Source organism: Brachyistius frenatus, unplaced genomic scaffold, assembly GCF_029030835.1.
Source record: "Brachyistius frenatus isolate BFR_SWC_R1_liver_20210118 unplaced genomic scaffold, ASM2903083v1 Contig_37, whole genome shotgun sequence".
In the NCBI taxonomy this organism is placed as follows: Eukaryota; Metazoa; Chordata; class Actinopteri; family Embiotocidae; genus Brachyistius; species Brachyistius frenatus.
Window position 1 is genome coordinate 2612817 of NW_027210636.1, and position 27337 is coordinate 2640153.

A 27337-nucleotide genomic window follows, 5' to 3' on the forward strand; every position below is an offset into this window, starting at 1 on the left:
TATGTCCACATCCTGGGCACACTATACCTTCACCCTGAAGATATCGGTGTGTATTCAGACCATAGAGGGTGCATTGAATCTACTATTATCTTCTTACCAGCTGAATACATGGTGTACACTCATTGAAGTTATACTGCAAATTGGTTCCCCAGTTACCTTGTGATTCAAAACCCTGTCCAGTTTTTTTTTTCTTGATTTGTACACACAATGCTAGTCCGCAACACATTTTGTATACAAAAGGACTGGCACGGACCTGTGAAGATCAGGGCTCTGATGGTATTTTGATAATGGATAAAAATCAAAGGGCCTGAACTAACTTTCACACTGTACTTTATGTGAACAATAAAAATCTTCAAAGTAAATAGAAACAGCTTCCAAATAAATGTAGTTCAGAAGAAAAAACAACCACAAATTGAATGTAAATTGGCTGCATGCAGGGCTGTTATAACCTGTTCCTATTATTCTGTCCACACTCATGATCGTGTTTAGGGAGAGAACGCCGCGTCTTCACTGCAGCCAATCAGCGCCGTCAGTTCCGGATGACGTCAACGAACGACCAAGTCCAGGAAGTCAGAAGTTTCTGACACTTGACGACGACTCCGTGTTTAGCGCCGCTTCTTTTAAGTCACAAAATTTGACCAGCTACCGAGCGGCCGTTGAAAATAACATCGTTTTGTGTGTTGTTGTTGTTGTTTTGTTTTTTAAATCATTTTAGAAATTGTTTGTAGATAACTTCCGGCAGTCAGTGAAGCAGGCGGACGGACAAAGGAGAGACTGACTGACGATGTTAGCCTCAAGTCTGCCGGCTAACTGCTGCACCGAGCTCCGTAATGACCAAGCAAACAAAGTGAGTACCAAACTGGGGTTTTGTCAGAGGAACATCTGGTGTGTCACGACGTGACATTTGAACGTGTCGCCCTCCTGAGGACGTGAAAAACCGAGGGTGGTGGTGGTGGTGGGTGGGGGTCAAAACCTGCTAAGCAATGTCGAAAGCACCGCTTCCTCCTGCAGCCTTTTATTTACACCACTTTTGCGAGCTGAAATCAAGAGGTGGCGCAGCGAGGTTGTTGTGGGACGAGGTGAGGGTCACTCACACAAACTATGTACTTTCGATATAGTGGCCAAGAGGTCCTACGTCACCGAGGACGGTTTCCGATTCGGCACTTAAAGGGAAAGTTGAGGGAAACCTGATTTCCAGCTCTGAGCGATTCATTCTCTGTTTTTCTTTTCCTCTGGGATGATTTAATCCAGGTTTGAGTGTGGTGGTGGTGTCAAGATCTAGATCCAAGTGTGACAAGTAGGGAAATGTACCTTTTTTCTCGTATTTCTACAAGTAGAATAAGTTTCATAAATCAGAAACTGTATCATGAAGAACCTTTATCCTCTTTATAATAGTGTAGTCTGGGTTTGACCCGTTTTAAGTAGAGTAGTTTTAGCTCTGGATTAGGTCTAATGTGGTCTAAATGTGGGACAGAGTAGTGAAATGTCATCCCCCCCCCCATTTTTATAAATAAAAACACAGTTTTCACAAATTTGTACCTTTTTTCTCGTATTTTTACAAGTAGAATAAGTTTCATAAATCAGAAACTGTATCATGAAGAACCTTTATCCTCTTTATAATAGTGTAGTCTGGGTTTGACCCGTTTTAAGTAGAGTAGTTTTAGCTCTGGATTAGGTCTAATGTGGTCTAAATGTGGGACAGAGTAGTGAAATGTCATTTCCCCCCCCATTTTTTATAAATAAAAACACAGTTTTCACAAATTAGAAACTGTTGTAAAGAATCTTTAGCCTCTCCATAATAATGTAGTCCAAGTTTAACTTGTCTGAGTATAGTAGTTTCAGAATATTATAATGCTTTGAAGCAGTGAAATGAGCCTTCATGGCATTTTTTTGAAATATAATAAAGGTATACAAAATTTGTAATGTGTCATTACAGCAGACATTTTGGCTCGTCACAAAAGAAAAAGCCGAGGTGAAGTAAGGAACACGAAAAATGGCTTTTCATTTAGTGCACAATAGTGGAGGATGCATTTAGATCCTTTAATTAAGTGAAGATACCAACACAGAAATGTGAAAAGTACAAAGTCGTTACAAGTAAAACATCCTACCGAAGTAAAAGTACAAGCTACAGAACAACAACAAAAACAACAATAAAAACAGCTGCCGCAAGTTTTAATCAAAAGTGTTCCCTGTGTCAGCCGGCTATGGAAGAGCTGCTGCTTGAGAAAATACAACAGGCACCATCCCTCGAATGTTCTGCTGTTGTTTGAACACCGTATTTGAACTCGCGTCTTTATGAAAAGCTTGATACGGACTCGCCCTTCTTCACGGAGCGTACACAGCACCACATACACCAAGCCAACATTAGGAACCCTTCCACGTAGAGCTGTCACGCAGGTCGTACTTTGCCAATCAGAGCCGTCTCATTTTTATGTAAACAAGGAGTTGATTTCAATGACGATAACGGTTGCCGTTTCGTTTGCTTAGGTGGACAAATACCTGCAGCATTTCCAGCTGTCAGATGAGATCATTATGGATCTGTCGATGAGATTTCGTCGAGAGATGGACAAAGGGCTCTGCAGAGACACCAACCCCACAGCTGCCGTCAAGATGCTGCCCACATTTGTGCGCTCCACGCCTGATGGAACAGGTAATGACCCGTTCATATCGTCTATCTGTATGTAAAAATGGGGCCTTTCAGCACAACGTCAGCCCTCGCTAGGCTTAATCAGGTCCGACTGTTGTTAGTCTGTGAATAAAGGTCAATTGAGGTGATGCTGCAGGTGCGTGAAAGTTGAAATGCCACGCAGAGCAATAAGCAGCTGGAAAATAATGAATCTTTCCGATGATACATTTTTCGTAGTTCTTCTCCCTCTCTGGCTGTCATTACGTTTCGTAAAACACTGTGATTCATGGTGAGGACACGGACACAAATATAGCTGAGAGCTTTTATAGAGAGCACTGAAATTTTCAATTACTGCGAATTTTCTTTCAAGGCAAGTACAGGTAACGGCTGGAAAATAACCTGAAATTACCTACTCGGTTCATTTTTGTTGGTCTTTCAATTCTTCCCAACAATGACATCTCGGTTTTCCACCGTACTAATGTTTTTCTGTTGTGACCGTGACAAGACTATGTGGAAGCTGGGGAAGAGCGAGCGGCGGATCTGACTCGATCCGATTGGAAACCAGACGATACTACGTCCCGCCCACCGGTAGCTGTAACCCAGCTGCACCAGAGGCCTGTCAATCAAACAGACACGCCCTCAAAAACTGCTCTTCTTTTGGGATTGTTTTCAGATGGATGGCCAGAAAACTAATGAGAAGGAGTGACTTTATCGAGCGAAACCAAAATAACCAAAACTAAACTAACATTTTATGAGACTAATTGAATGGGAGTCTATGGAGCCGGAGTCTTTTTGAAGCCAGCTTATAGTGGCACCTGGTGGTATCGTAGCTTCAGGCCCTTCCACATAAATGAGGTGAATCACGTAAATTAAATATATTTTGGTTGTTTTAGGGAGGGCGGGGTGTCTCATTCTGACACTGTTATATGATCTTAAGTTTTTATTCACTAGTTTCGCCTTTTTTAATCTTACACTCGCATGCACAAGCATTTACATTGTACGATCATGTTATTGATGAGAGCTGGAACGGTAAATTGATTAATATATCTATTAACTAATTGTTCCCTATGCAAAAAAATAGTGATATTTGCTTGAATTATTTTGCCTCATTTTGTTTTACATCTTAATTTGCTCAGGTTTTAGACCTGTGGCCAGTATAACAAAATCTTTTGAAGCAGCTATGCCTCTGATGAAGTAGACCTTTTCACCGCAGACATTTTAACCTTTCACAGTTGTGAGCAGCCCAGTTAGAATTAATGATGACTCAGTCCAGTTCATGACAGCGTAAGCTAGTAATTATCAGACGGAGGTGGCAAAAATAGAAAGAGAAGAGTATTAAGAAACAGCACATTTTTTATGTGGAGAACTCAGTTTGATTTCCTGTGTGTTTGGGAGTGTGTGTGTGTGTTTAATGTTGCATGCACTTATATTTTCGTTCAAAGAACAAGGTGAATTCCTGGCCCTCGATCTCGGCGGATCCAACTTCCGAGTGCTCCTGGTGAAAGTCATGGCGGACGGCAAGCAAAAAGTGGAGATGGAGAATCAGATTTATGCCATTCCCGAACAGCTCATGAGAGGCAGCGGGTCTGAGGTAAGAGGCTTTCCACTTTACGCACGGCTAATATGTTCAGTACACAACAAAACGCAGCACGCTATCGCCTCGGACAAGATTCACAAAAGCGATGGAGACTACCTCTCAAATCTGCATTATGTTGTTTATACTAAATCATATATCACTAATCGAAAGGTTAGTGGTTTAATCTTCGGCTCCTTCCGTCCATATGCTGAACCCCAAGTTACTGGTGAGCAAATTGGATGTCAGTCCGAAGCGATTTGAGAAGGTAAAAGACCGTTTATCATCTGTTCCCCACAGACTGCCAGTGGAACGTAAAGCTTTGAAGAAGAAATGTTCATATGATGAACTAAAATGAGTCAAACTGTTGCCTCCGGTTTTGATCGTTATTCACGCAGATTTAATGAGAAGAAAATGTGGACGTTGTGTAACGCCGCGTTATTACTGTGCATGCAGAGTATACCTCCGCGGCATCAATAGCAGACAGCCTATTTAAATGGTTGACATTTGTGAGGTTGAGAAATAAACAGCCTCACAGCTGGAAATGGATGATAAGAAGGCTACTGCAGTACCACACACACACACACACACACACACACACACACACACACACACACACACACACACACACACACACACACACACACACACACACACACACACACACACACACACAAAACTCTAAATTAAACCTGAAATAATTCTTGCTTATTAATAAAGTTGACCTGTTCTCTCCTGTAGCTATTTGACCACATAGCTGACTGTCTGGCCAATTTTCTGGAGAAGATGGGCATAAAGGATAAAAAGCTTCCTCTGGGCTTCACTTTCTCTTTTCCCTGCCAGCAGACCAGGTTGGATGAGGTGAGTGAATAGAGAATTTCTTCTATTTAAACCGTATATAACTCTACCTGTGTGAGACTTGTGAACTTGTTAATTAAAAATGGATTCTACATCAAAGTGACAAATCTCTGCTTGAAGATGAGTAGGTTGACATTAATACAGAAAAGAACTGCGTGAGATAAAACCCCTTTTAATCCGTAGTTCCCAATACTTCCAGGTCCAAAAAGTAACTAGTGTGATTCATATGAAGTTAAAATCATATTTAATATTTTTTGAAAAACTCGTTTTAGTCAGCGACAGCCTTAAATCCCGCCGACATCAGCAGAGGCTTTGCGTCTTGCTTGTTGTGTCCGTCTTTCGTCTCGTCCTGGGCAGCTCGATCAGTTTGAGGATTTTCCTCCTATTCACCATGAAAAGCCCTTTGATTGCTCTGGACTTATGTTCAGGATCATTGTTGTGTTGCATGTGGTCCATTGAGTTTTGATGCATCTGTCTGAATCAGAAGTAATGTACGTTCGTCCTGTTGCTTCTGTCAGAGCTGAAATTATCAGTGTAAGACCTGTTCCTTTCTTTTCTTTTTTTTCCATCATCTTGATAGAGGATAGTTTTTATTTTATCAGTTCATAGAACGTTGCTCTATAATTCTGCCTGTTTCTTTTTGGATGTTTTTATGACCTGCCTGGTCCTGGAGAGCATTATCTCTGTGCATTAAATGGGATTTTTTTTTTTCACTTTCAGCTCATCCACAAAACGTAGCCTACCAGGTGGTTTGCCGTTTTAGTTTCCTTGTACTCACCGGATTTCTTGGAACAAACAGAACTCTGGATTTTGGCAAACCAGCTACCCGACCTTTGACATTCCTCCCATTAGATTTTTGCTACTTTTATTTTTGAGCCTCATCATTATTGTCTGCACCCCCTTTTTACCTCACGGCCAACTTTACCTCGGTCTAAATGGCAACTCTCAAAGAACAAGAAAGTAACCCCAATATCCAGTTACTTTTAAACTCTTGCAACTTGAGCTCTGCGTGTTAAAAGGGCTGCATCTCAAACACAGTACCTCGTATATGCATGTAAAACTGCACATATTAAAGCTGAGATTTGGCACTTTAATGTAGTCCATCAGTCTGAAAACAAAGATTTCTTAACTGTCAAAATACTCGCAGTCTGAACTTTACACGGTTCTTCAACATCCGACGTGTCTGGAGCTGCTGTCTCCAGGACGGGACTTTCACTCTTCCTTCTCAAGTACAACTACGAGTGTAGACTGAGCAGCTTTCATGATTTCATGGTTTTGCAGGTCATGCTGCGATGGTCACCGAACGTAGGTGTTGCAACATGAAAAGAACGAGTCACCGTTTTGTAGTTTGTGACTCTCGCTGAACTTCACACCATAAGGTCTCGGCATCATCAGAAATCACCTGTGATTTCAGCGTAAATCACGTTGCAGCAGCGCTCCTGTCAGCAAAGGCCAAACTCAGGGAGTTTTCAACAAAGAGAAATGGCCTACATTAATCGATAAATCGTAATAAATGGTTGATGTTATTGTGGAGCCCTGCTACACTTCAGCGCATCGAGATCACATTTGTAAACATCGCTAGACGGGTGTTTAATCTGGCCTCTATCTTATCTTTAGTTTCTTATTTTGCAGAGTTTTTTGACGTCTTGGACGAAAGGCTTTAAGTCAAGTGGAGTTGAAGGAAAGGACGTGGTCAGCCTTCTGAGGAAATCCATCAAAAAACGAGGGGTAAATATGCAAATAATAGTTCTATGGAATACTTTGCACATTTCCATGCATATCCAGACGTAATTATACATGTCGAAATTTATAAAGACCGACAAATCTTTTGTAATTGCAAACACAAACAAAGACACTAATTATGTTATAGTTGTATTTATAGAAATAAGAGATGGTCTCGGGTACAAAGCACCAACTCAATCTGGAGTTAATTAAGCAAGTCCTTATAAAAATCGTTCACTTCGGTTAAGAACAATTTAATAGTATGATTCAAAAGTAACTTTCTTTTTAGGTATCGTGGTTTCTTCTTAAATTAAACGGTTACTTTAAAAGCAAGGCCTGACTTTTCATTACATTATGTGGTCCAAATCTACGCCATTTTTTTTTGTTTTACCTGCATTAATTCAAATAATAGTGGATTAAAAAAAGGCTGTGCTTGTTTAAAAAAAATTTAAGAGTTAAATGTATTTAGACCTTATCCGGACCTAATTTAGACCTTATCTAGACCATATCTGGTAAATTATCCATAATTGTGTATAATTTTTATTTTAGTTCATTTTTGAAAGTTTTAAACTAAATATTTTACAGATTTCCCCTTTAATGTATGCATTTCAATGCAATCTCATTGCAGGACTTTGACGTTGACATTATGGCAGTGATCAATGACACGGTGGGGACCATGATGACCTGTGGCTATGATGATCATTATTGTGAAATTGGCCTCATTGTGGGTAAGTCCAATGTAATTGTGAATATAAATCAAATAAAAAAAGATTGTTAGGGTCAGTAGTCAATTGATGACATGCCAGTTTGCAGAGATACCGATACTGGAATCATGCCAAGCAATACAGAGTGAACAACATTTCAGCAAAAGAAATGCTTTGACCTTGGCGTCTGCCCAACATTTTCCCAGCATATCACTGCCCATTGCGTAGTGTTGTTGGAGGAAGATGAAAAAGCAGAATAGAAATGTCATTTGAAGTGTTCAGTTGTGTTGAGTTTTCCAAACTGTGAAGGTCATAGTGCATGAGAACTCGGTGAGCCCACGGACATGTGTAGGATTATTTGCATCTCCTGTGTTTCTCCACACAGCTTACACAATTTATCACCTCTCCATATCCAGTATGTGCTGCAGAAGGATTTTTGTTGGTCTCTGTAACCCTAATGTGAAGCATAATATGCAGATAGAAATGACCTGGAGAAGGATGGAATGAGTTATTTTTTAGAAAGTATTCATATCCTTTCACTTTTTGAAAACTTTGCATTTCAAATAGATAAAAGTGGCATTCAAACTCTCAGTTACAGTATGCAGACCCTTTGTAGTTGCACTAAAAATCATAGTCAGATTTATCCTGTTTGCTTTAATTGTCCTTGAAATGTGTCTGACACATTTCAGTTTCCAATTTTCGAATACAAGAAAAATAATCAAAAGATATATTTTCACTTTGTCATTATGGGTTAATTGGTGTAAATTAGCGCTAAGGCTAATTGAGTATATTTTAAAATAAATCTGTTTGTTCCACCGTGACAATGTAATAACGTGTTAGTAATAGAATTTCTCCTTTGCCGTGTGCAACTACAGGCACGTGACGCAGCCGCATCCCACTGATTAGCAATGACAGTTATGTTTGATGGCGCAAACAAAATGTTAGTTAATTAGCAGTTGCATTTGTTTCATCACACAACATTAAGGTGCCACACAGGGTTTTAAAAATGTGTTTGTAATCTGTCAGAAAAGGTTTCATCTTAGCAGAAACCACAATGCTCCAACAGTGCTTGAAGAGAAAAACTTGATAAAAAAAAAAACAACAACTCTTGTCAGACCTTTTGAGTTAGATTGCCAAAGTATAAAGTGCTGGCGTAGCTGTACTTTGTAATTGGGGCAGATGTGTACATTTCTGCCACCCGAGACGGCTAAATATCTTTAATAATGGATCAAAATGTACACATCTGGTCATATTAGGTCTCATCATCCATCATCTATACCCGCTTTATCCTGAACAGGGTCACAAAATTCTAGAAATTCTATTGGCAACGCGTTATCACATTGATCGAACCCAGAAGCTCCCCGCTGTGAGGCGACAGGTGCCTCAAATACCATCTAGTTACACTACGGGTCGAAAAGTGCCAGGGAGGGGGGCGGTCATGCGGCCTCGACTGCAGTCGTGGATTCAAACATAAACACATTTGCATGCGAAGCGATCGTGGTGGTAAAAAAATTCCTCCCCTCAAGGAACGGGAACCAACGCCTGCTACATGGAACATATGAGGAACCTGGAGCTGCTGGACGGCGACGAGGGGCGGATGTGTGTTAATACGGAGTGGGGCGCCTTCGGAGACGACGGCACTCTGGAGGACGTGCGCACTGACATCGACCGGGAAATCGACGCCGGCTCGCTGAACCCTGGGAAGCAGCTGTGAGTGTTTTTGCGCTTATGTGACTTGCATTAAACATTCCTCAGCGGTTGCATCCCTGAACTTAACTGCAGGCAGGCTTCAATTAGAGGTTAGTCTTATTTCCATTTCTCATATCGGTACCATAACGCGTTCTGTTATAGTGGAACGCTTCCTGTTGACTGACCCGCGTCTGTTTCAATTCGCTGCTGCCGCCGATTCATTCAGTGTGATGTATATTTCCGCTACGTCATTTTCTTTGTAAATTGGCCGACGTGGGAGGGTCGTCGGCTGACGCTCTTCTTTTAGGCCTTCCAGGATTTAAGAGCTGGCCCGTGTGTTCGGTGCCTGTCTCTCCTCCTGCCTTTGGCATTAGCGTTATCTTGTGTTTACACTTTCAACAACTCCACAGAACATATTGCAGACATCCGCTCATCGCTCGCAACACTGACGGTGCTGATTTTCGACTGGTTTTAGGTGACTCTCTTACTCCCTGTCTTAGCATACACTTGGCTACATCATATGTTTCAACACCAAAAGTGTGTCAGTCTTCCTGATAATATGAATTATTGTGTAGAGGAGACAGTCTTTGTATCGAATCTGGCGTGCAGACATGGATTATTGTATTGTTCACCAGAAAATCAGGCGTGTTATGTGAATATTTGTATTTTGGAGACTAAAGAGGAACTAAGCAAAGTTTCCTCCTGAGTTTTGCCAGTTTAGTTCTTCTCCCTGTTCATTTCTGTTTTCTAGTGTTTTTGATGAGCTGTAAATTTTTTTTTCCATCTCACCCACATGCAGTTTTTGTCTTTCGGTGTTCACGTGTGTTGGCATGCACAGACGTATGCTGTATTAATTTAATTCCTCCTTTATTGGGAATTTTGCAGGAGGATTTTTCAAAGCTATGAATAAGTTAGGTAGGTAGTTACTTTATTAATCCCGACGGGAAGTTTTTTCGCTACAGCAGCATACAGGAAGCAATAGATAATAATAGAATAATAGAAAGCAATAAAATAGCAGTTAAAATATAAAATGCACAGTATATACAGTACAGTATATATCTATATATATTATATACAAACAACCAAGAACACAGACAACAGTGTGATTGTTGTGTGATGGATTTTGCCAGAGGTGAGTTATTGCACAGTCTTATTGCGGTTGGCAGGAATGATCTCCTGTATCTGTCCTTGTGACAGCGGAGTTGAAGGAGTCTTTTGGAGAAAGTGCTCCGCTGTCCCTGCAGCAGGTGGTGGAGAGGGTGGTCAGGATTATCCAATACGGATAATAGTTTGTTCAGCGTCCTCCTCTCCACCACCTTTTCCAGGCTGTCCAGTTTGTAGCCGATGATGGAGCCGGCCTTCTTAACCAGTTTGTTAAGTCTGTTGGTGTCTCCGGCTCCAATGCTGCTCCCCCAGCAGACCCCAGCGAAGTACAATGCACTTGCCACAACAGACTGGTAGAACATCTCCAACATCTTGCTGCACACATTGAAGGATCGAAGTTTCCTCAAGAAAAAGAGTCGACTCATCCCCTTCTTGTAGACAGCGTTGATGTTGGTCTTCCAGTTCAGTCTGTTGTCGATGGACACACCAGGTACTTGTACTCCTCAACCATGTCCACCTCCTCTCCCAGAACTCTCAGCGGTTGTGGAGCCGTCGTCTTCCTCCTGAAGTCGACCACCATACCATCTCTCTGGTCTTGGCCACATTCAGGAGCAGGTGATTTCTTCCCGCCCACTCCACAAAGTCCTCCACTACTGCCCTGTACTCGTCCTCCCGTCCATCCCTTATACATCCTACCGCTGCAGAGTCATCAGAGAACTTCTGCAGATGGCAGGACTCTGAGTTGTACTGGAAGTCAGTTGTGTATAAGGTGAACAGGAAGGGAGACAGAACAGTCCCCTGTGGAGCTCCAGTACCACTGACCACCGTATCAGACAGCACACTGCCCGAAGGCAGTCAGTGATCCAGGAGACGGTGGACGCGTCCACCCCCACCACCCGCAGCTTCTCACTCAGTAGCAGTAGTTGAATGGTGTTGAATGCACTGGAGACATCAAAGAAAGTGATTCTCACAGAGTCACCGGTTCCATCCAGGTGAGACTGAGCTCGTTGCAGCAGGTAGATGATGGCATCGTCCACTCCCACGTGAGGCTGGGACGCAAATTGCAGAGGGTCCAGAGAAGATTTCACCAGCGGCCTGAGGTGTGCCAAGACCAGCCTCTCCAGCACCTTCATCACATGAGATCACAACCGGTCGGTAGTCGTTGAGGCCAGATGGAATAAGAGTACTTGTTGATGTGATGTTATTTTTATGCTGCAAAAATGTTATTTTTATGCTGCAAAAAAACAAAACAGGACAAAAACAAAAATTCTCATGAGACAATAATGATCTGACACAAACTCCAAATGAAAAAAGTTAAACTATAAAGGAGACTGCCAAAGTAATTTCTGGCTTTTTATAAAATCCAATTGTAGAATAATGAAACGGATTTGAAATGTGAAGCACTTTAGATTGACATTCGCTAGTGTGAGGAGGACCGACTCTCATGTCTGAGTGAAAATGGGTGAGTCAGTCACGAAGCAAAAAACCAAAAAAATCAACAATTGCAAGAATGTTTTCTTGCTGAGATAAAAAAAAAAATGCAGGCATTAGAGTTAATATAGACAATTAAAGTTAAGACCCTGTTATTGTTGCAACCAAACATTTTAATTTAATTCACTTTAATTAATTGTGCTTATAATTTTTTCAGTAACCTTTAAAATAAAAAAAAAAAAAAAAAAGTTATATTGTGGTTATACAAAACTTCATTATCTTATATTTCTGAAAATAATCTTAATTATACACTTGAAATTCAGCAGTACCAGTAATGTTGACCCAAACTGTATGCAAACTCATTCTAGATCACCACTTACTGGGGGAAAAAAAAAAGTACCTTTTTTTTAGATGTAAAGCATCCTAAAATCTGCTTATTACAGGCAAGAAATTGAAGATCAGTCACGTGTTCATTACATTAGAAAAAACAAAACAAGCTGAAAGGCATTGATTCATGTTTGTTTGAGTGCTTTTCCTGCCAAGATGAAATATCTGACCACCAAGCATGCGATGGGGATTCTTAGCAAAGATGTGCCTGTATTTGTCCACTAACAGCAGTTTTAAATATCACGCGAGTTTTGATAGATGATGTGTGAAGAAAAGCGCACAGTCACTGTTTTTGTACCCAACTTTCGTGCATTTTTAAATGTTGGTGTCTTCCTGGGGGGTGAACCGGCCTACTTGGAAGTTTCTGTATCATGAAGTGTGCCTGCTGAGACTTCCAGAGTTGTCAGATGTTGAGCATCAGTTGCATGTGTTGATTTACACTAATCCCTGCAGGTGTTTGTAAAAGTTTTGTCTTAACACACTGAGCTCATTTACTTTTTTTTTGTTGTTGTTGTAAATATGGCGTCATCTTGTCCCTCTTCTCTGCATGGCGGCGTGCAGGTTTGAGAAGATGATCAGCGGGATGTACATGGGGGAGCTGGTGCGTCTCAGCTTGGTGAAGATGGCCAGAGAGCGGCTGCTGTTCCAGGGCAAGATCACGTTGCAGCTCCTCACCACTGGATGCTTTAAAACTGCCTACGTCTACACCATCGACACTGACAAGTTAGTGAAAGGTCCTCAAGTCCGCCGGGATAAATTTGACCTGGAATAATGAGATGCCCGGTGAGACGGTATCAGTAGGCGTTGTCAAGTCTAGATGGTATAATCACTGACAAACCGCAATCGAGACGGTCAAAGAGACTTTAGCACTTCTTTCTATATGCGAAGAAACTTTAAGTGCAGCGTATGGTTCATTACAAAGTCCATCACGCACTAAAAACAGACATACAAGCGATCTGATTTTAATATTTGGCTTAATCTGCCTTATTTAAGTGCGGGGCCATTACTAACCTTTGGTATGTGACATTAAAGACAACCAAACATTTGCGTTGCCAAGTTGGGTTGAACCATTCTAACCTTAGCACACTCTTAGAGTATTCACAGAGGTTTTAATTCAGCAAATACTGTGTTCCTGATGCCATTTTGTTTACTAGATAACCTGTTCAGGGTAAACACCAACAAGTCAAAATGATTGCGATTTTGTTTTCTGTGTACCCCCCCTACCCCCATCCCCCCCCCCCGCAGAGACGAGGAAGGTCAAGCGAGTGCCGAGAAGGTGCTCCGCGGCCTGGGTCTGGACCCGTCGGTTGAGGACTGCATTGCTACTCAGCGAGTGTGTCAGATAGTCTCGACGCGGGCCGCCCACCTGTGTGCCGCCACTCTGGGGGCCCTGCTGCGACAGATCCGGGACAACAAAGCGGCCGAGAAGTTACGCACCACGATTGGAGTGGACGGCTCCGTTTACAAGAACCATTCAGAGTAAGTCGTCTGCTGGACCACCACGTACTGTATGTCTTGGTGGTTCCCACAAACACACACAAACACACACACACACACACACACACACACACACACACACACACACACACACACACACACACACACACACACACACACACACACACACACCCTTGATCTGTTGATATTAATTATTTTAGTGGTGGTGTAGAACCCCAGGCATGTGTACACAGAAATAGAGTCCCATCTTCACGAATCATTCTGTCTTACTGCATATGAAATAGGGAGAATGCGCAATCTCCGCCAAGGTCATTCTTTCAGCCATCGTACAAGATTAGAAGTAAGTCTGGAAAACGGTTTATAGACTACAAAGAGCTGAAAAGTGTTTACACAGCGTAAGGAAGAGAATTACACTTTGATTAAGAGTTGGAAAAATAAACAGAATAACAAAAGCCCATCCGTAGGAGGTGCATAGTTGAAATTATTGTCGGCTTCATTACCCACTGACTGAAGCATGTTTTCTTGCTGGTCTGTTTACCTTTTACTTACTGTAACTGTGAAAAGGAATATCCAACAACAATAACAAAAACGTATCCAATATTTCTAATATTATTTGTGTCCTGTCACAAAATATAAAAAGTGCGACCAGACAAAGAACTCTTTAAAGTTTTTCAGACGATGAACAACCCACATTGTTTCAGTTTTATATACTTGTTTACAGATTTACTCTCAACAGTGTGACACAGGAGAGATTCTCATGGACACAGCTGATATATTTGTGCTACAAAAAGTCCAAAGATTAGTTCATTTTGACACTCTTTTGAGTGACTTCGGCCCGAAGCATCACTGGTTGTTTTGAGCCGTATCGGCTATAGTTGGTGGGTCGGCTGTGGTTCCTTGGGTTTCTTCACGAGGATGACCTTGTTCGCCTGCTCTGACCAGATGACGACGTCTGGCCTCAAGGCTGTTTGGACTACAGAGGGTTACTGCATCTTTTCTTGCCAGGTCTGACCTCATCTCTCACCCGCGTGCCTTCTGAAGGATGTTTGCTCCGGTTTTTCATAGCAAACATCCTTCCTCCACCGAGGCGACTTGTAAAGATGATATTTGTGACCCGTGGGGTTTGCGGCTCACCTCCTCCAGTGCCAAATGATGATTGCCATATCTGCAGGTCCTCCCCTGGGTGAGGGTAGTGTGGCAATTAGCCAAGATATGGGCCAGAGTGCCTTTCTTCCCACATAGTTTGCACAGTTTCTCCTCTTTCGGCCCTCTTTAATATTATATATTATTTTTATAATTTTTTTTATTTTATTTATTTATATTTTCTTCCTAAAAAAAACAACTACCACGTTCCAATTTGTTCGGATTTGTATCCGTATACATACATATACACCAATATTGATGTATACATTTTTTTTTTAAAGAACAGAAGGGCGTTTTGGGAAAATATGTACTTTCCACTTCTCCCACATTCTCATGATTTTGTTTTTGGGGAGAAAGTGATTCTTTCCATTCCAAAAATGTCATTAATAATATCATACCAGTGGTCTACAGACGGAGTGTCCGGCTTAAGCCATTTGATTTTAACGATAGTTCTCACAGCAACACTGAGTACATCAAATAAATGCTTTCGTTTTAACATTTCTGAAAGGAACGTCGAAGTAACTTTTGACCCAAATATAATCACAAATTCTGTATAAATATTACACCAAAAAATATCTACTTTTGGACAAATGCTAATTGTTGGTTTCATGGGAACCACAATTCCTCCAGCAGCTGGAAGAGCCCGAATGGTGCGACGTCCGAGCTGATGTGATTAAAACATCTTCTAAGATTCTTATAGCCAAATCTTCTCCATTGTAATTCCCGGTGTTTTGTCCAAATGTTTGAGTCCCTTTCCCAATTTTTGTTTTTACATCGGTGGAATTTGCTATATTGATCTCTTAAAGTCCTCTACATGAAGCAACACGGCTTTACCAAACCGTGCCTCCTCCCCTCCAGGTTCTCGAGGAGGCTACACAAAATGGTCCGGCGTCTCGTTCCGGACTGCGACGTGCGTTTCCTGGAGTCGCAGGTCGGCAGCGGCAAAGGCGCAGCCATGGTAACGGCAGTCGCCTACCGTCTCGCAGCCCAACACGCCGAGCGCCAGCGCATCCTCGACACCTTGCGCTTGAGCCGCGAACAGCTGCTGGAGGTGAAGCAGCGGATGAGTCGAGAGATGGTGCGAGGCCTGTCGAAGCAAACCCACGAGCAGGCGAGCGTCAAGATGCTTCCCACCTATGTCAGATCCACTCCCGACGGAACAGGTAGCTTTAAATATGCAAATCCCCAACCCCCACCCCACTCCTAACTTCTTATTAAGGCCTCTCTTTTCTTTTATTGTCTTCATTAGCTGCCTGAGGAAATAAGGTCTGCAGAGTCAGTGTCATGTTTTAAGTCTCTTCTTAAAACATACTTTTATAGCCGAGCGTTCGCTGATTTGAGTTGATTTTAATGATCAATTCTTATTTCTTTTATACCCTGTTTTAATTTGCTTTTACTTTTGTTTTATACGATCATTGTGTTGTTAATACTTGTTAGAATCCACTTGTGGTTTTGTTTTAATGGCTTATTTTATGGGAAGCACTTTGTAACTGAAGTTTAGAAAAGTGCAATGCAAATAAAATCTATTATTATGAATGTGTTCAGGTTTCTTGTTTCTCTTTTGTTTCCCTCCTCAGAGCATGGCGACTTCTTGGCTCTGGACCTCGGGGGCTCCAGCTTTCGGGTGCTGCTGGTGCGCGTGCATAGTGGAAAGAAACCAAATGTGGTCATGCACAACAAGATCTACAGTATCCCCCAGGAGACCATGCAAGGCACAGGGGACGAGGTAACGCATCGCTCGGGGTTGAAGTCCTTCAGTATCATCATGTATTTCTTCATGAACGATCGCAAGAACGTTGTGATTAAAAATAGTTATTTTTTTGTTTGTTTTGTTTGTTTTTTGTTTTTTTTAAACTGATGAGAACCATTGTTCCTTGTCGCAGCTGTTCAGCCATATTGTGTACTGCATAGCAGACTTCCTGGAGTTCATGGGCATGCAAGGAGCGTCCCTACCTCTGGGATTTACATTCTCCTTCCCCTGTCATCAAAGCAGACTGGATCAGGTAATGTTTCCATTCAGTATTCATAAGACAAGGTAACATATTAGCGCATTGAATCTAACTAGGTTTTTTTTGTTTCATTTTCATGAACTGTAGGTCTGACTGACAGATGTTTGTTTTCAATGTGGCAACACCTGCATTCATTTCCTCTCCACTGTTTTGGATTTTCACAAACTTAATCATGATCTGCCTTTTAATTATAGCGAATAATCGCATGTCGTTTCATCAGCATGAGTTTATAAAAGTGGAAACTTATTTTGTCTGTATCTTTGGGCCTTGAATGTCGTGAGTGTTCAGGTTTATTGTGGCAAAATTTGCCTGAATGCATATGATATTTTTTTCTTATTATCATTCTTTAAACACATTATTGTCTTCAAACCAAATGTATGAACACTTTTTTTTTTTTTCTCCTCTGAGACACATGACAACCATAGGGACTGATTCCACTGTTTCCAGGGTGACCATATGGCCACGAAGGAAAATGATCTTTGTTGGACTATAATTGGCATATTAGTGTGTCTGCGTATTTGTGTGACTTTTATGTTCATTCTACCAAATACAAAAGCGCATTAGTATAATAAGCAGAGTAACCAGCCTGTACTGTGGTCCGTTTTATGTTGCAGCAAAGGACACATCCAAGCTCAGTCTTGCATGCCGAGTTTTCACAGTGACTTGTCAGCTTGAAATGCAAATGTTTCTAGCAGGTGGAATAATGGGTGAACTATGGAGAGGGGTGTAAGGCGTCAAAAATACTGCCGCTTTGTCAAAGCTGCTGACTTTGGCCATCTTGGGCTACTAAAACACGTGCACACGATACCTTATGTCTTGCGCAACATGATGAGCCGGGTTGGGCAAAGGTGATGTCATGAGTAAATAGCCATATTTGAATCCCTGGGGACGGCATTGTTTGATGAACTCGTTCAATCCCGACAGTAAGAAGTGCCGCTCAATGAATTTGAACTTCCGCCTTTCCTGGTGTCTAAAAGAAGGCGTCATTCAAAAACAGTGGTTCATACTGAAATGCATTTTGGTAGATTATGTGTGTGATTGTGGAAGTAGCCGTTTTTTTTCCAGCTTGACAACGTGGCGCAAAACTAAGCAACGGCCCATTATATGAAACATTTGTCAAACCAAATTGATTATTTGTTGATTATTTATTGAAAGAACACACATGTCTGTCATCTCATGATACTGAAGTAGAAAAGTTAATGGTTCTCAGGTCTGGAGCTATAAGGAGCATATTTCTTTCCTATTCATTGATAAACCAATTCATGTTCTTTCATACGTGAAATCCTCAGGAAGTGTTAGTCACTCTAGATGTGAAAAAAAAAATACTCATGATGTCTCTGTGTTGCTGCAGTGAATCAGGGTAGACGTGCACTTTAACTTCACATCGCTTTAGTATTTAGTTCTCTTCAGTTATTCTTTGCACACGGAACAGAATCACACTCATAAATCATTGCTTGTCATTTGTTCAGGGCATTCTTCTGAAGTGGACCAAGGGTTTCAAAGCCAGCGGCTGTGAGGGGCAAGATGTTGTTGCGTTACTTAAAGAGTCTGTCCGCCGCAAACAGGTCAGTACAAACATCTCGTATACGTTCTCCGAGAGTCTTTTGACAAATGTGCCCTTGCGAATGTCGACCGTTAAAATGTTTTTTATTGAAAAGGGACAAATTGGCTTATAAACGGCCTCTCTTGTGTCTGACATGCATTCACTTTGTCGCATGTAAGAGCTTTGAGACCATCAATAAATCTTAATCCAGTCTTTGATCTTTGTCTGAATAAGAACTAACAGTTTTTTTTGATTGCACATGATGTAGAAAGTAAATTGAAGTAGTCAGATTGACTTGAGTGCTTCCTTAAATAATTTATATTTAATGTTTCTCAAAATTTAGTTTTTTATCTGTTTTTTTTTTTATGGAGAAATACTGTTTCCTCATTCTTTCACTCTTGAGAGTTACATCTAAGTATAAACTAAACGATTCCTTATATTATCCGATGCATAACGCTTGCACCATCATTGCTCATGTGGGAACTATATTGAGATAGTGGGTTTCTCTTCATAATATTGTAAGATCTTACCATATAAAGTGCCCTGAGATGTCTTATGTTGTGATTTGGTGCTATATATGAAGAATTAAATGGAAAATTTTGTTGAAACACTCACTTGGGGTTTAATTATTAAAACCTCAACTGGTTTTTGATAATTAACTAATAAGACAGTCATTTGAGTAAAAGGATTAACAATTGCCAGAAAAAGTGAATGACCAGCCTCTACTGGATACCCCACATAACTCAAGAGATTGTTCTGAAAGGAATACACTCAGGTTGTTGTTGTTTTCTCCGATTGAGGATGGCATAGGCATGTTAAAAATGAACAGAGGCTACAAAACTAAGCTAAAGTAAGTACAACCAAACGCTCTGGAATTGTCCAAACAGTTTAGCACTGTGTGAACATGTTCACACAAAATAACTGAAATACTATCAGCACTTTTGAAAACAGTTTTCATAGTAAGTAAACACAATGTGAGCACAAATCCAGAAATTCCAAACTGTGAATCAGTCAAATTAATTAATGATGTTTTAAGAGCAGAAATACATGAAAATATACAGTATATATGTTTATATTTGTCAAAATCTTTGGAAAATAATAAAATTGGGACATTAGCTAGAACTAAAATAGCCTAAATGAGGAAAAAAAACCACTTTAATTTACAGTTACGTCCTGTTCTCCACTTATTGAAATGCGATATAATACACTTAACAGATAATTTAATTTGAAATCACCTACATCTACTATATCTACTGCAAATCTGCTATTTGTTTGGACTTTCAGATTTAAAGCTGAGTGGTGAGTGCAGATAGTTAGAAAAATGTCCCTGTAAAGCAGGTTTTTTTTTTTTTTTAACTGGTTTGTAAAGACATCATTGTGCTTTAATGTTTTAAAAATGTTTTTGAGTCAGTTGTACTTGATGGTTGTAAAGGAATTTGTTGTCTCTGCTTTCAGGAATTTGACTTGAACTTTGTGGCAGTAGTTAATGACACAGTGGGAACCATGATGACTTGTGCTTATGAGGACCCCGAGTGTGAGGTTGGACTCATCGTAGGTAAGGTTGCACATTTAAATCTATTTGCTGCAGAAAAACGTTGGGCAGGGTGCTCACGGCTCAGGGAATTTCAGGGAATATCATGGAATTTTAAAGCCTCTTTTCCGGACGGGGAAAGTCAGGGAATTTGATCATTTTTAGCGCCAAGTCATTGAATAGCAGAGAATATTTTTGTGCATATTTAAATTTTAGTTGCCATTTATCAAAATGTTATATTTTCCATCTATGTAGCTATGACGTTACTTAGCTCGTTATTTTTAACGTGTATGTTTGGCAGCATTAGTGGTCACTGACAGAAGTTGAAAATGTAGTTTATTAGTTTGCGAGCTAATTACCGTTATTGTTAGATACATTCTTTGCCTCTTCAACCAGTGTTTAATTTCTTCCAATGTCAGCGCAATCGGAGTCGGCATGCGCCAGCCCGTTTTTAACAGAAATGCCGTTTCTTGTCTGCTCAGCACAAAGTCAGCCTTTTTGTCTGTTCATTATGGATCATGGAATTTCAGCTTTTTAGTCCGATTTAGGGAATTTGACATTTGACTTAGAGTGGGAACACTGGTTGGGTTATTTCTTTATTTTCACTTTAATGAAACTGTCCTATAATGGATAATGTTTTTTTTAGATACTTATATATACCTCTGTTTTTAATTCAGGCACTGGGACCAATGTCTGCTACATGGAGGAAATGCAGAACATCGAATTGGTGGAGGGTGACGAAGGTCTGATGTGTGTCAACGTGGAGTGGGGAGCATTTGGTGACAATGGGGAACTTGACGACTTTTGCACCCAGTTCGATCGCGATGTCGATGAATGCTCCAACACCCCAGGGAAACAGAGGTAATGGATGGCAGTGTATCTGATTGTACCACACCAAGCGGCAAAAAAAACTACAATTTAAGCCTGTCCATCATCAAAAATACATAAGGAATTTAGTAAATGATAAAGCAACCACCATTATGTGTAAATTGCCAGCACGAGATTTTCCAAAAATAGAAAATCAAGAACTGAAAAGATGATTGAAATGGTTCTTTCTTGATATTTATTGACTGAGGCTCTCAGACAAGCTGAAGTGAATGAACGTCAGATAAGTATTAATCTTACTATCCACGTTGCAGTACATTTTTCTTGCTCAGACGTGCCATCGATCTCTCCAATCACATTCATTATTTGGCTCCTTGTTCACAACACAACAGCTTTTGATTGAATGAGATGGAGTGTGTCAACATGGCTGCCAGCCACATTAGAAAAATAAGTTGAGCTATAGTTTGTAGATTTTATTTTTTTGAAAGTGTTAAAAAATAATAGTGGATCCTTGATGGAACAGTTTACAATTTAAAAAAAAAAAAAGTCATTACCCAGTTAGAATTTTATTAGATATTATTTAAAGAATGAAGTAAATGCTTTTTTTGAGCCCAGAGAAGGAGATATGGACAGTGTGAGTTTACAATGGGAATGGATGGGCAAGGACCAAAAGCACAACAGCCTGTCCACTTGTTTCATGATACTTGCTTTTACCACATTTAGCTCTGCTGCCGTGCACACCTTTTTTCTCCTCACCTATATACAAAGTTTCAGGAAACTTTGATTCATTTTCAAATGACAGAGGAAACGTTCTTTTTTTTTTTCCTTTCAGGTGTAAGTCTTCCTCTCTGTTCTGTGTGTCAATTGTCATTGGACGAGCTTATGGTAGAAGATCCAACGCGGCATGTGTGTACAAACACTAATCAGGTTTTTTTGGATGGATTAATCATGCTTTCACTTTGGTGAGGATCACCGCTGACGAGGTGCAGCACAGTTTTATTCCAGCTGTAATTAAAATCCTTCAGTTTATCTTTAAAGTGGATGCTGGAAGGATTCAGAGCCCTTTTTTTTTTTTTTTTTTTCCTTTTCATCAGACCTTATATGCACAAGTCTGAGCCTTTTCTATCCAGTCGATTCAGTTCGCCACAGGTGGACTACAAGGTCGGATTGCCACAGCACAGAGTCTAAAAACTTTTGTAAATGTCAGATTTCAGTTTTTGAACTTTAATATATTGGAGAATAGCCAAGATGATGCTGGAGGGGCTTGGGGGATGCGTCTGACGGTCCTTAAGTGGTCCAACCAAAAACCAGACTTCGTGCTGCAGAGACGCACCCAAGAAGAGTCAACGCTGGCAGAGAGGCTTTAACAAATTAATAAAAAATAAAAAAGGATCACAATTATTGTGTAAATGAGACATGATTTTTAATAGATTTGCAACGCATGGGTTGTTGAGTGTAGATTGAGGGGTAAAAATGGCAACTGTAGCCCATTTAAATTTAAATCAACAAAAAGTCACCATCTGCAAAAAGTCAATTGGTCTAAATTCTTTGAGTTCACTATATGTTCGGTACATTCAACGGCCGAGACATCTCGGGCTACTTCATTTTCTTTTTAGGCAAGTCAGTTCATCCAAACTTTGCCTTTTAGTCTGTTCCTCACCACCACTGTGAAGGGTTCACTTTGTTGGTTTAGCTTGTGGCTGTTTTTCTTTTTGAGATGGTAAATAGCACCAAGCAGCCCTCGAGGGTGGTCGTGCTATTCACCAGGAAACTAAATGTAAACACATTCACTGTGTGAAAAAATACAGGCCAGCCGGGAACATTGGCTCCCACATGGAAGAAGCCAGTCTGGACTTATAAGATGACATCAGGCCACAGAGGTGCTGAGAACGTCGGACAGGATTGTAGCTTTTGATCATTTATCCCACCCACATCTGCTACAGTCATGCAGAATTGCTTCCAGCTGCTGTCACACCTTCTGGTCATGTATAACATCAATCCCTCTGGAAAAAGGCGGCGCTCGGAGTTTCCATTGGAACTACTCTGATTTCTTTCAATGACCTTTTTGACAACTTTCTGCAAATAGCACAGAGCGTAAAATGTGTTCTGGAATAGTGTGATACGTCTGTGAAGGTTCTCCGTCATCCCAGGTCACAGTTAATCAAACATTTATCCAAAGGCAACTGGATTTCTTTTAGTTTATTGGAGACGTTTGGCCGCTCATCTGACTACTAAGCTAGTTGCTTTTGGAAACAGCTTTGATTAATAGCGTGAAAGTATGAATACTGTGGGTTTTCCCAATGTGTACGTGAAAAGGTTTTTTATTTTGTGAGTCTTTTCTCGAAGGTATGAGAAGATGATCAGTGGCATGTACCTGGGAGAGATCGTGAGGAATGTGCTAATGGATTTCACCTCTAAGGGCCTTCTCTTCAGAGACAACGTGTCTGAGCGACTCAACACCAGGGGCATCTTTGCAACCAAGTTCCTCGCACAGATCGAAAGGTGAGTATTACAAACTGTGAGACTCTGTCTAACAAAGCATCGACCACAAGACAGGGCACTGGCTGCAACGTATAAAAATCAGACACGTTATTATCACACGACGGATGTGGACTGAGTAGCAGAGAGAGAAGAGAGGGTGAGGAAAAATGATTTCAGGATGCCACATGCATTGACACTAAAGCCACTTCAACTGTTTACGGCTTCCTACATAATAGTCTCAGTTTCTTTCTCTCTAACCCTTTGTCCTTTGTGTCTTCGTTCGACGGAGCTCCTCGTCTTTGTTGTCCAGCTGATCATTGAACTGCAATGATACGTTACCGTCCTTACAATGGTGCTGTTGAGTTTTCCAGAAAGTACGCCTCGCACATCTTGACAAAGCGGCGTAGATGTATTCACGCTTGTATGCGGATGATTTGGACAGTTGGCAATTATCCCCGGATGGATGTCTTTATGCAGTTATCTAGAGGGTTTGTCCTTGGCAGCCAACTCCTGTGTTTGCTTTAGTTCAGACTTAAAACGATTCATGCAAAAATTAAAACTGCAAGCAGTGAAATGCGGGCCGTCGCACGTGCGCCCCTTTGGGGAGCCAGCGGGCCGGGGGGTTGGACGTGCCCGTGGATTTTGATCACACCTGAGGCACGTTCAAAGTTTCCTGATCTTTAGATTTTGTATTTTGAAAATCGCCTCATGTTCGTCATAAAGGACAAGACGATTTCAGGGCTGGTGATATGCAACAGGCAGTCGAGATAACTCCTCGGAGAGCTAACCGCGACGTGTTGTGGGCATCTCTTTTAAATAGAAATGCACTCATTCACCTGCGCAGATGTTTGTCCCATTATATACGCCGTATGTGCTGAAAGCGACACACCGACGCACACCCCTCGTGTGACGGGTGTAATTCTCTTTGATCCCGCAGCGACCGTCTTGCCATGCGTCAGATCCGCTCGATTCTGCAGCACCTGGGTCTCACCACCTCCACGTGTGACGACAGCGTGCTGGTGAAGGAGGTGTGCAGCGTGGTCGGCCGCCGCGCGGCTCAGCTCTGCGGCGCCGGTTTGGCCGCCGTGGTCGACAAGATACGGCAGAACCGCAGCCTGGATCAGCTCTCCGTCACCGTGGGCGTGGACGGCACCCTTTACAAGACCCACCCTCAGTAAGGAGCACTTCTTAACACGGTTTCTTTTTCTCAGTTTTAAGTATCAGAAAGAAAGAAAAAAAAAAAAACCCGCATTATTTAAATGAAGTCTTGGATTGTCAGTATACAGATGCAGAGATTTTAATATCTCCAAAATAATTTGTAATTGATTTGCTGAAGTGTAATGTGCTCGCCCGGAGGGAAATGTCTTCCTTTGCCCCCACGAAGTCAGGTCATTTTACAAACTCTTTTCCAGACGGGGAAAGTCGGGGGATTTATTCATTTTGTTTGCATGCTTACATTTTTGTTGCCGTTTTATTAAAATACGAGCCCATGTAAAAATGTAAATACAAAAAAAAAAAGAAAAAAAGAATGCAATGATTTGCAAATCACATAAACCCCGTATTTAATTTAAATATGTTTTTTAAATAATTGAATAATGTGGCTGTTTTTTTGGTCTGCTTAGCACAGCGGCAGCCTGTTTTTTTTTTTGTTCACTATCAGACGTGTAATTTCAGCTTTTTAGTCGGTGAAAGTCAGGGAGTTTAACACTTGACTTGGAGCGGGAACCCTGAAGTTTTCTTTGACTAAGGCAGTGACGGCCGGTGGTGATCATAATGGGTCATCGATCACTTGCAGGACCATCAGAAAAGTCAAGTCGGCAGCGACGTTTGTTCAAGTTTTCCGAAATTTGGAGTCACTTGCTGTCAAACTCATCCATACATAAACTACAGATGACCTAAACATTAACGACCAGGAACAGAGGAGAAAAATCTTCATGCAACTTTTGTTCAATACTGAACCTTTTTTTTTTTTTTTTTCTCCCTAAAGTTTCTCCAGCATCGTGCAAGAAACGCTGCAGGATCTGGCACCGCAGTGTCAAGTGACTTTCCACAAGTCGGAGGATGGAAGTGGGAAGGGAGCAGCGCTGATCACTGCCGTGGCGTGTAGGATCAAGAGCGAAGGACAGCAGTGAATCCCAATGAAGGTGGTGGAGAGGTAGAATCACAGGCACAACGACTGGCTTTCTCTAATGGACCACTTTGAATAGTTACAGACACCCTGATTTGAGTTTAGTTCTGCAGCACTGAATTGTTCAATATGACTTTCTCACACACCCATTTGACTGTATTTGAGTGTGAAGGGTGGCAAATTCAGTTCAGACGTGGCAGTTTAGCTGGTGTGGTAGAGGAGTTGCACCTTCTGTGAAATGTAACTGTTACAAGCTCTAGCGAGGCTCATTATTTTACACTCCTGGTTTCCTTTAATGCTTTTCAAACTTATTTATGCAGTACTGTTCAAATCAGATGTCACAAAGTGCCTCAAAACAAAAGGCAAACGCAACAAAACCAGGAGGCATACCCGAAGTAAAACAAAAAAAGAACGAATACATCTGCATTATTTTGCATTTAAAAAATACTTTGCATAATTGTTTTTATTCAACCAACATAAGATGCCATTTGTCAGGGTGAATGTAATGGGTTCACATTAATTTGACAAAATAACCAAACTAAGGACTTTCATTTTAATAGACTTTTCTTTGATCTCTTAACTGTAGGAAAGGACTCCTAACTAGAAGACTGTAAACAAACCAAAGCCTATTTGTACAATATATGTAGTGTTGTGTGTAGTACACAGGTTCTGAAAACACCATCAGTGTGCCTGTACCGTCTACCGAACGGCAGGTCTAATGAAAACTACAATTATTATTCTCATGCAATGAAAAGCAAAATGTATCAAGATTTTTCATGAAATATTGAATGAATTTAAACAATGAGAAAACAAAGCGATCCTTAATGGCTTTGAACCACAATTGTCAGAAAATAAAGTAAAGGATTAGTTGAATTTGAGGCTGGGATGTTAAGCGAATAAAGGTGGAAATAAGTAGAATATTTTCATTGAACTTTTTATTTTATTTATTTTTTCCCCAGTTTCAAATATATTTCTGTGTTTGAATGATGTGCTGTCTGAATAAAAAAATAAATCAAAACATTATGTCATCTGGAAATGTCTGTAGAGCTTCGCAGCTTCAGTATGAAATTTCCTTTTTTATTAGCAAATTAAGTTTGGTTTAAAAACATCATTAACAAGTTGCACCATCTGTCTGTCTTTCTGGAACAAATGTTTATGGAGCTGTTAACAGATATCATAGATATCGGATTCCTGTTTCCAGTGGCAAAGTATCTGACTGCAATGCACCATTATATTTAATTAGCTCTACACTAAAGCTTAAGCTATGCTTTGATTTTTCTCCCTTGGAGTTCTTCGGCCAACAAAAGATTTACTTTTTCATTTAGATAGTCAGCGAATAACAGCTTTCTGCTCTGTCCAAGTCTGATCAATGTTTGTCCTACTGCATTGCTGCCATCAAACAAAGGCTGTCACAATAAAATGGGCCTGCTATTGGTCTGTTTCAGTGCAAGTCACTCTTTCTTGTGTTCAGTCAGACACTAAAATACATTCCATCGAAATCAATATTTGAACATTTTTCCCATTTATTCTTCTTTTCCCGCTATTGTCATGTTCCACTTCGTTGTTTTGCCATTCTGTTGCCTGCGGCTTCGCTATAGAACGAGATCAGATCAAAAAGCTCACATTAAACTACCGTAAAGGTCCAATATCGGTGTCTGTTAAAGGCCTATTGATTCGTTTACTGTCAGCTGTTTCAGCAACAGGCTGTAATATCAGCAGCACATTGAATGGAGCCAAAACGCCTGATCTGCAGCACACTGAACTTGTAAATTCAAACTTTTAAGTATCATCATGAGTCTGAACCAAAGCATTATCCTTTTTCCTCTTTTTTTTTTTTTTTTTATTTTTTTAACCCACTTGGTGGTAGATTAGATTCTGAAGGAGTGTAGGGACCCTTATTTACTTCCCTGCAGAGGAAAATAATCAAACCACCATGGCTGAAATGTCAAAAACATGTTTTTGTTACAGCCCTGTTGGGCGGGTGGATTCAAGTAGGATCCATCAGCATTATGTCTGGCAGGGATTTAAACCTTTGTGAGACGAGATGTCATCTTGTGCCCTGTGCTGGTTGTTGTTTGCCGTTCAATTTGAGACGGGAGAATAGAGCTGGAGTTGAGATGACGTC

The 27337-nt window shown here is 40.9% G+C and overlaps 2 protein-coding genes across 4 annotated transcripts in view; both read left to right on the forward strand.

Moving 5' to 3' along the window:
* LOC138622685 (zinc finger protein 703-like) overlaps positions 1-27337 on the forward strand; it is a 282664-nt gene that overhangs the window by 156400 nt on the left and 98927 nt on the right. The window lies entirely within an intron of this gene.
* Positions 565-26639, forward strand: hk2 (hexokinase 2). Of its 3 annotated transcripts, none has more exons than XM_069701633.1 (18): positions 565-847; positions 2488-2650; positions 4069-4217; positions 4941-5060; positions 6675-6785; positions 7408-7507; positions 9010-9193; positions 12656-12817; positions 13340-13573; positions 15554-15858; positions 16273-16421; positions 16579-16698; positions 18174-18269; positions 19703-19802; positions 20456-20639; positions 22950-23105; positions 24022-24258; positions 25072-26639. In XM_069701633.1, exons 1-18 carry the CDS (start codon positions 785-787, stop codon positions 25214-25216), a joined length of 2778 nt encoding a protein of 925 aa, XP_069557734.1. In that variant the 5' UTR covers positions 565-784; the 3' UTR covers positions 25217-26639. The 3 variants fall into 3 exon arrangements, with proteins under 3 accessions (XP_069557734.1, XP_069557736.1, XP_069557737.1); XM_069701635.1 differs by having other exon boundaries at positions 6690-6785; XM_069701636.1 differs by lacking the exon at positions 6675-6785.

Bases quoted from the DNA above. Each gene is read 5' to 3' on its own strand.
- hk2 (XM_069701633.1), top strand. From the start codon at position 785: ATGTTAGCCTCAAGTCTGCCGGCTAACTGCTGCACCGAGCTCCGTAAT. The intron at 6,786-7,407 runs GTAAATATGCAA...ATCTCATTGCAG, and splicing joins AATCCATCAAAAAACGAGGG to GACTTTGACGTTGACATTAT. The intron at 19,803-20,455 runs GTAAGGTTGCAC...TTTTTAATTCAG, and splicing joins TGAGGTTGGACTCATCGTAG to GCACTGGGACCAATGTCTGC.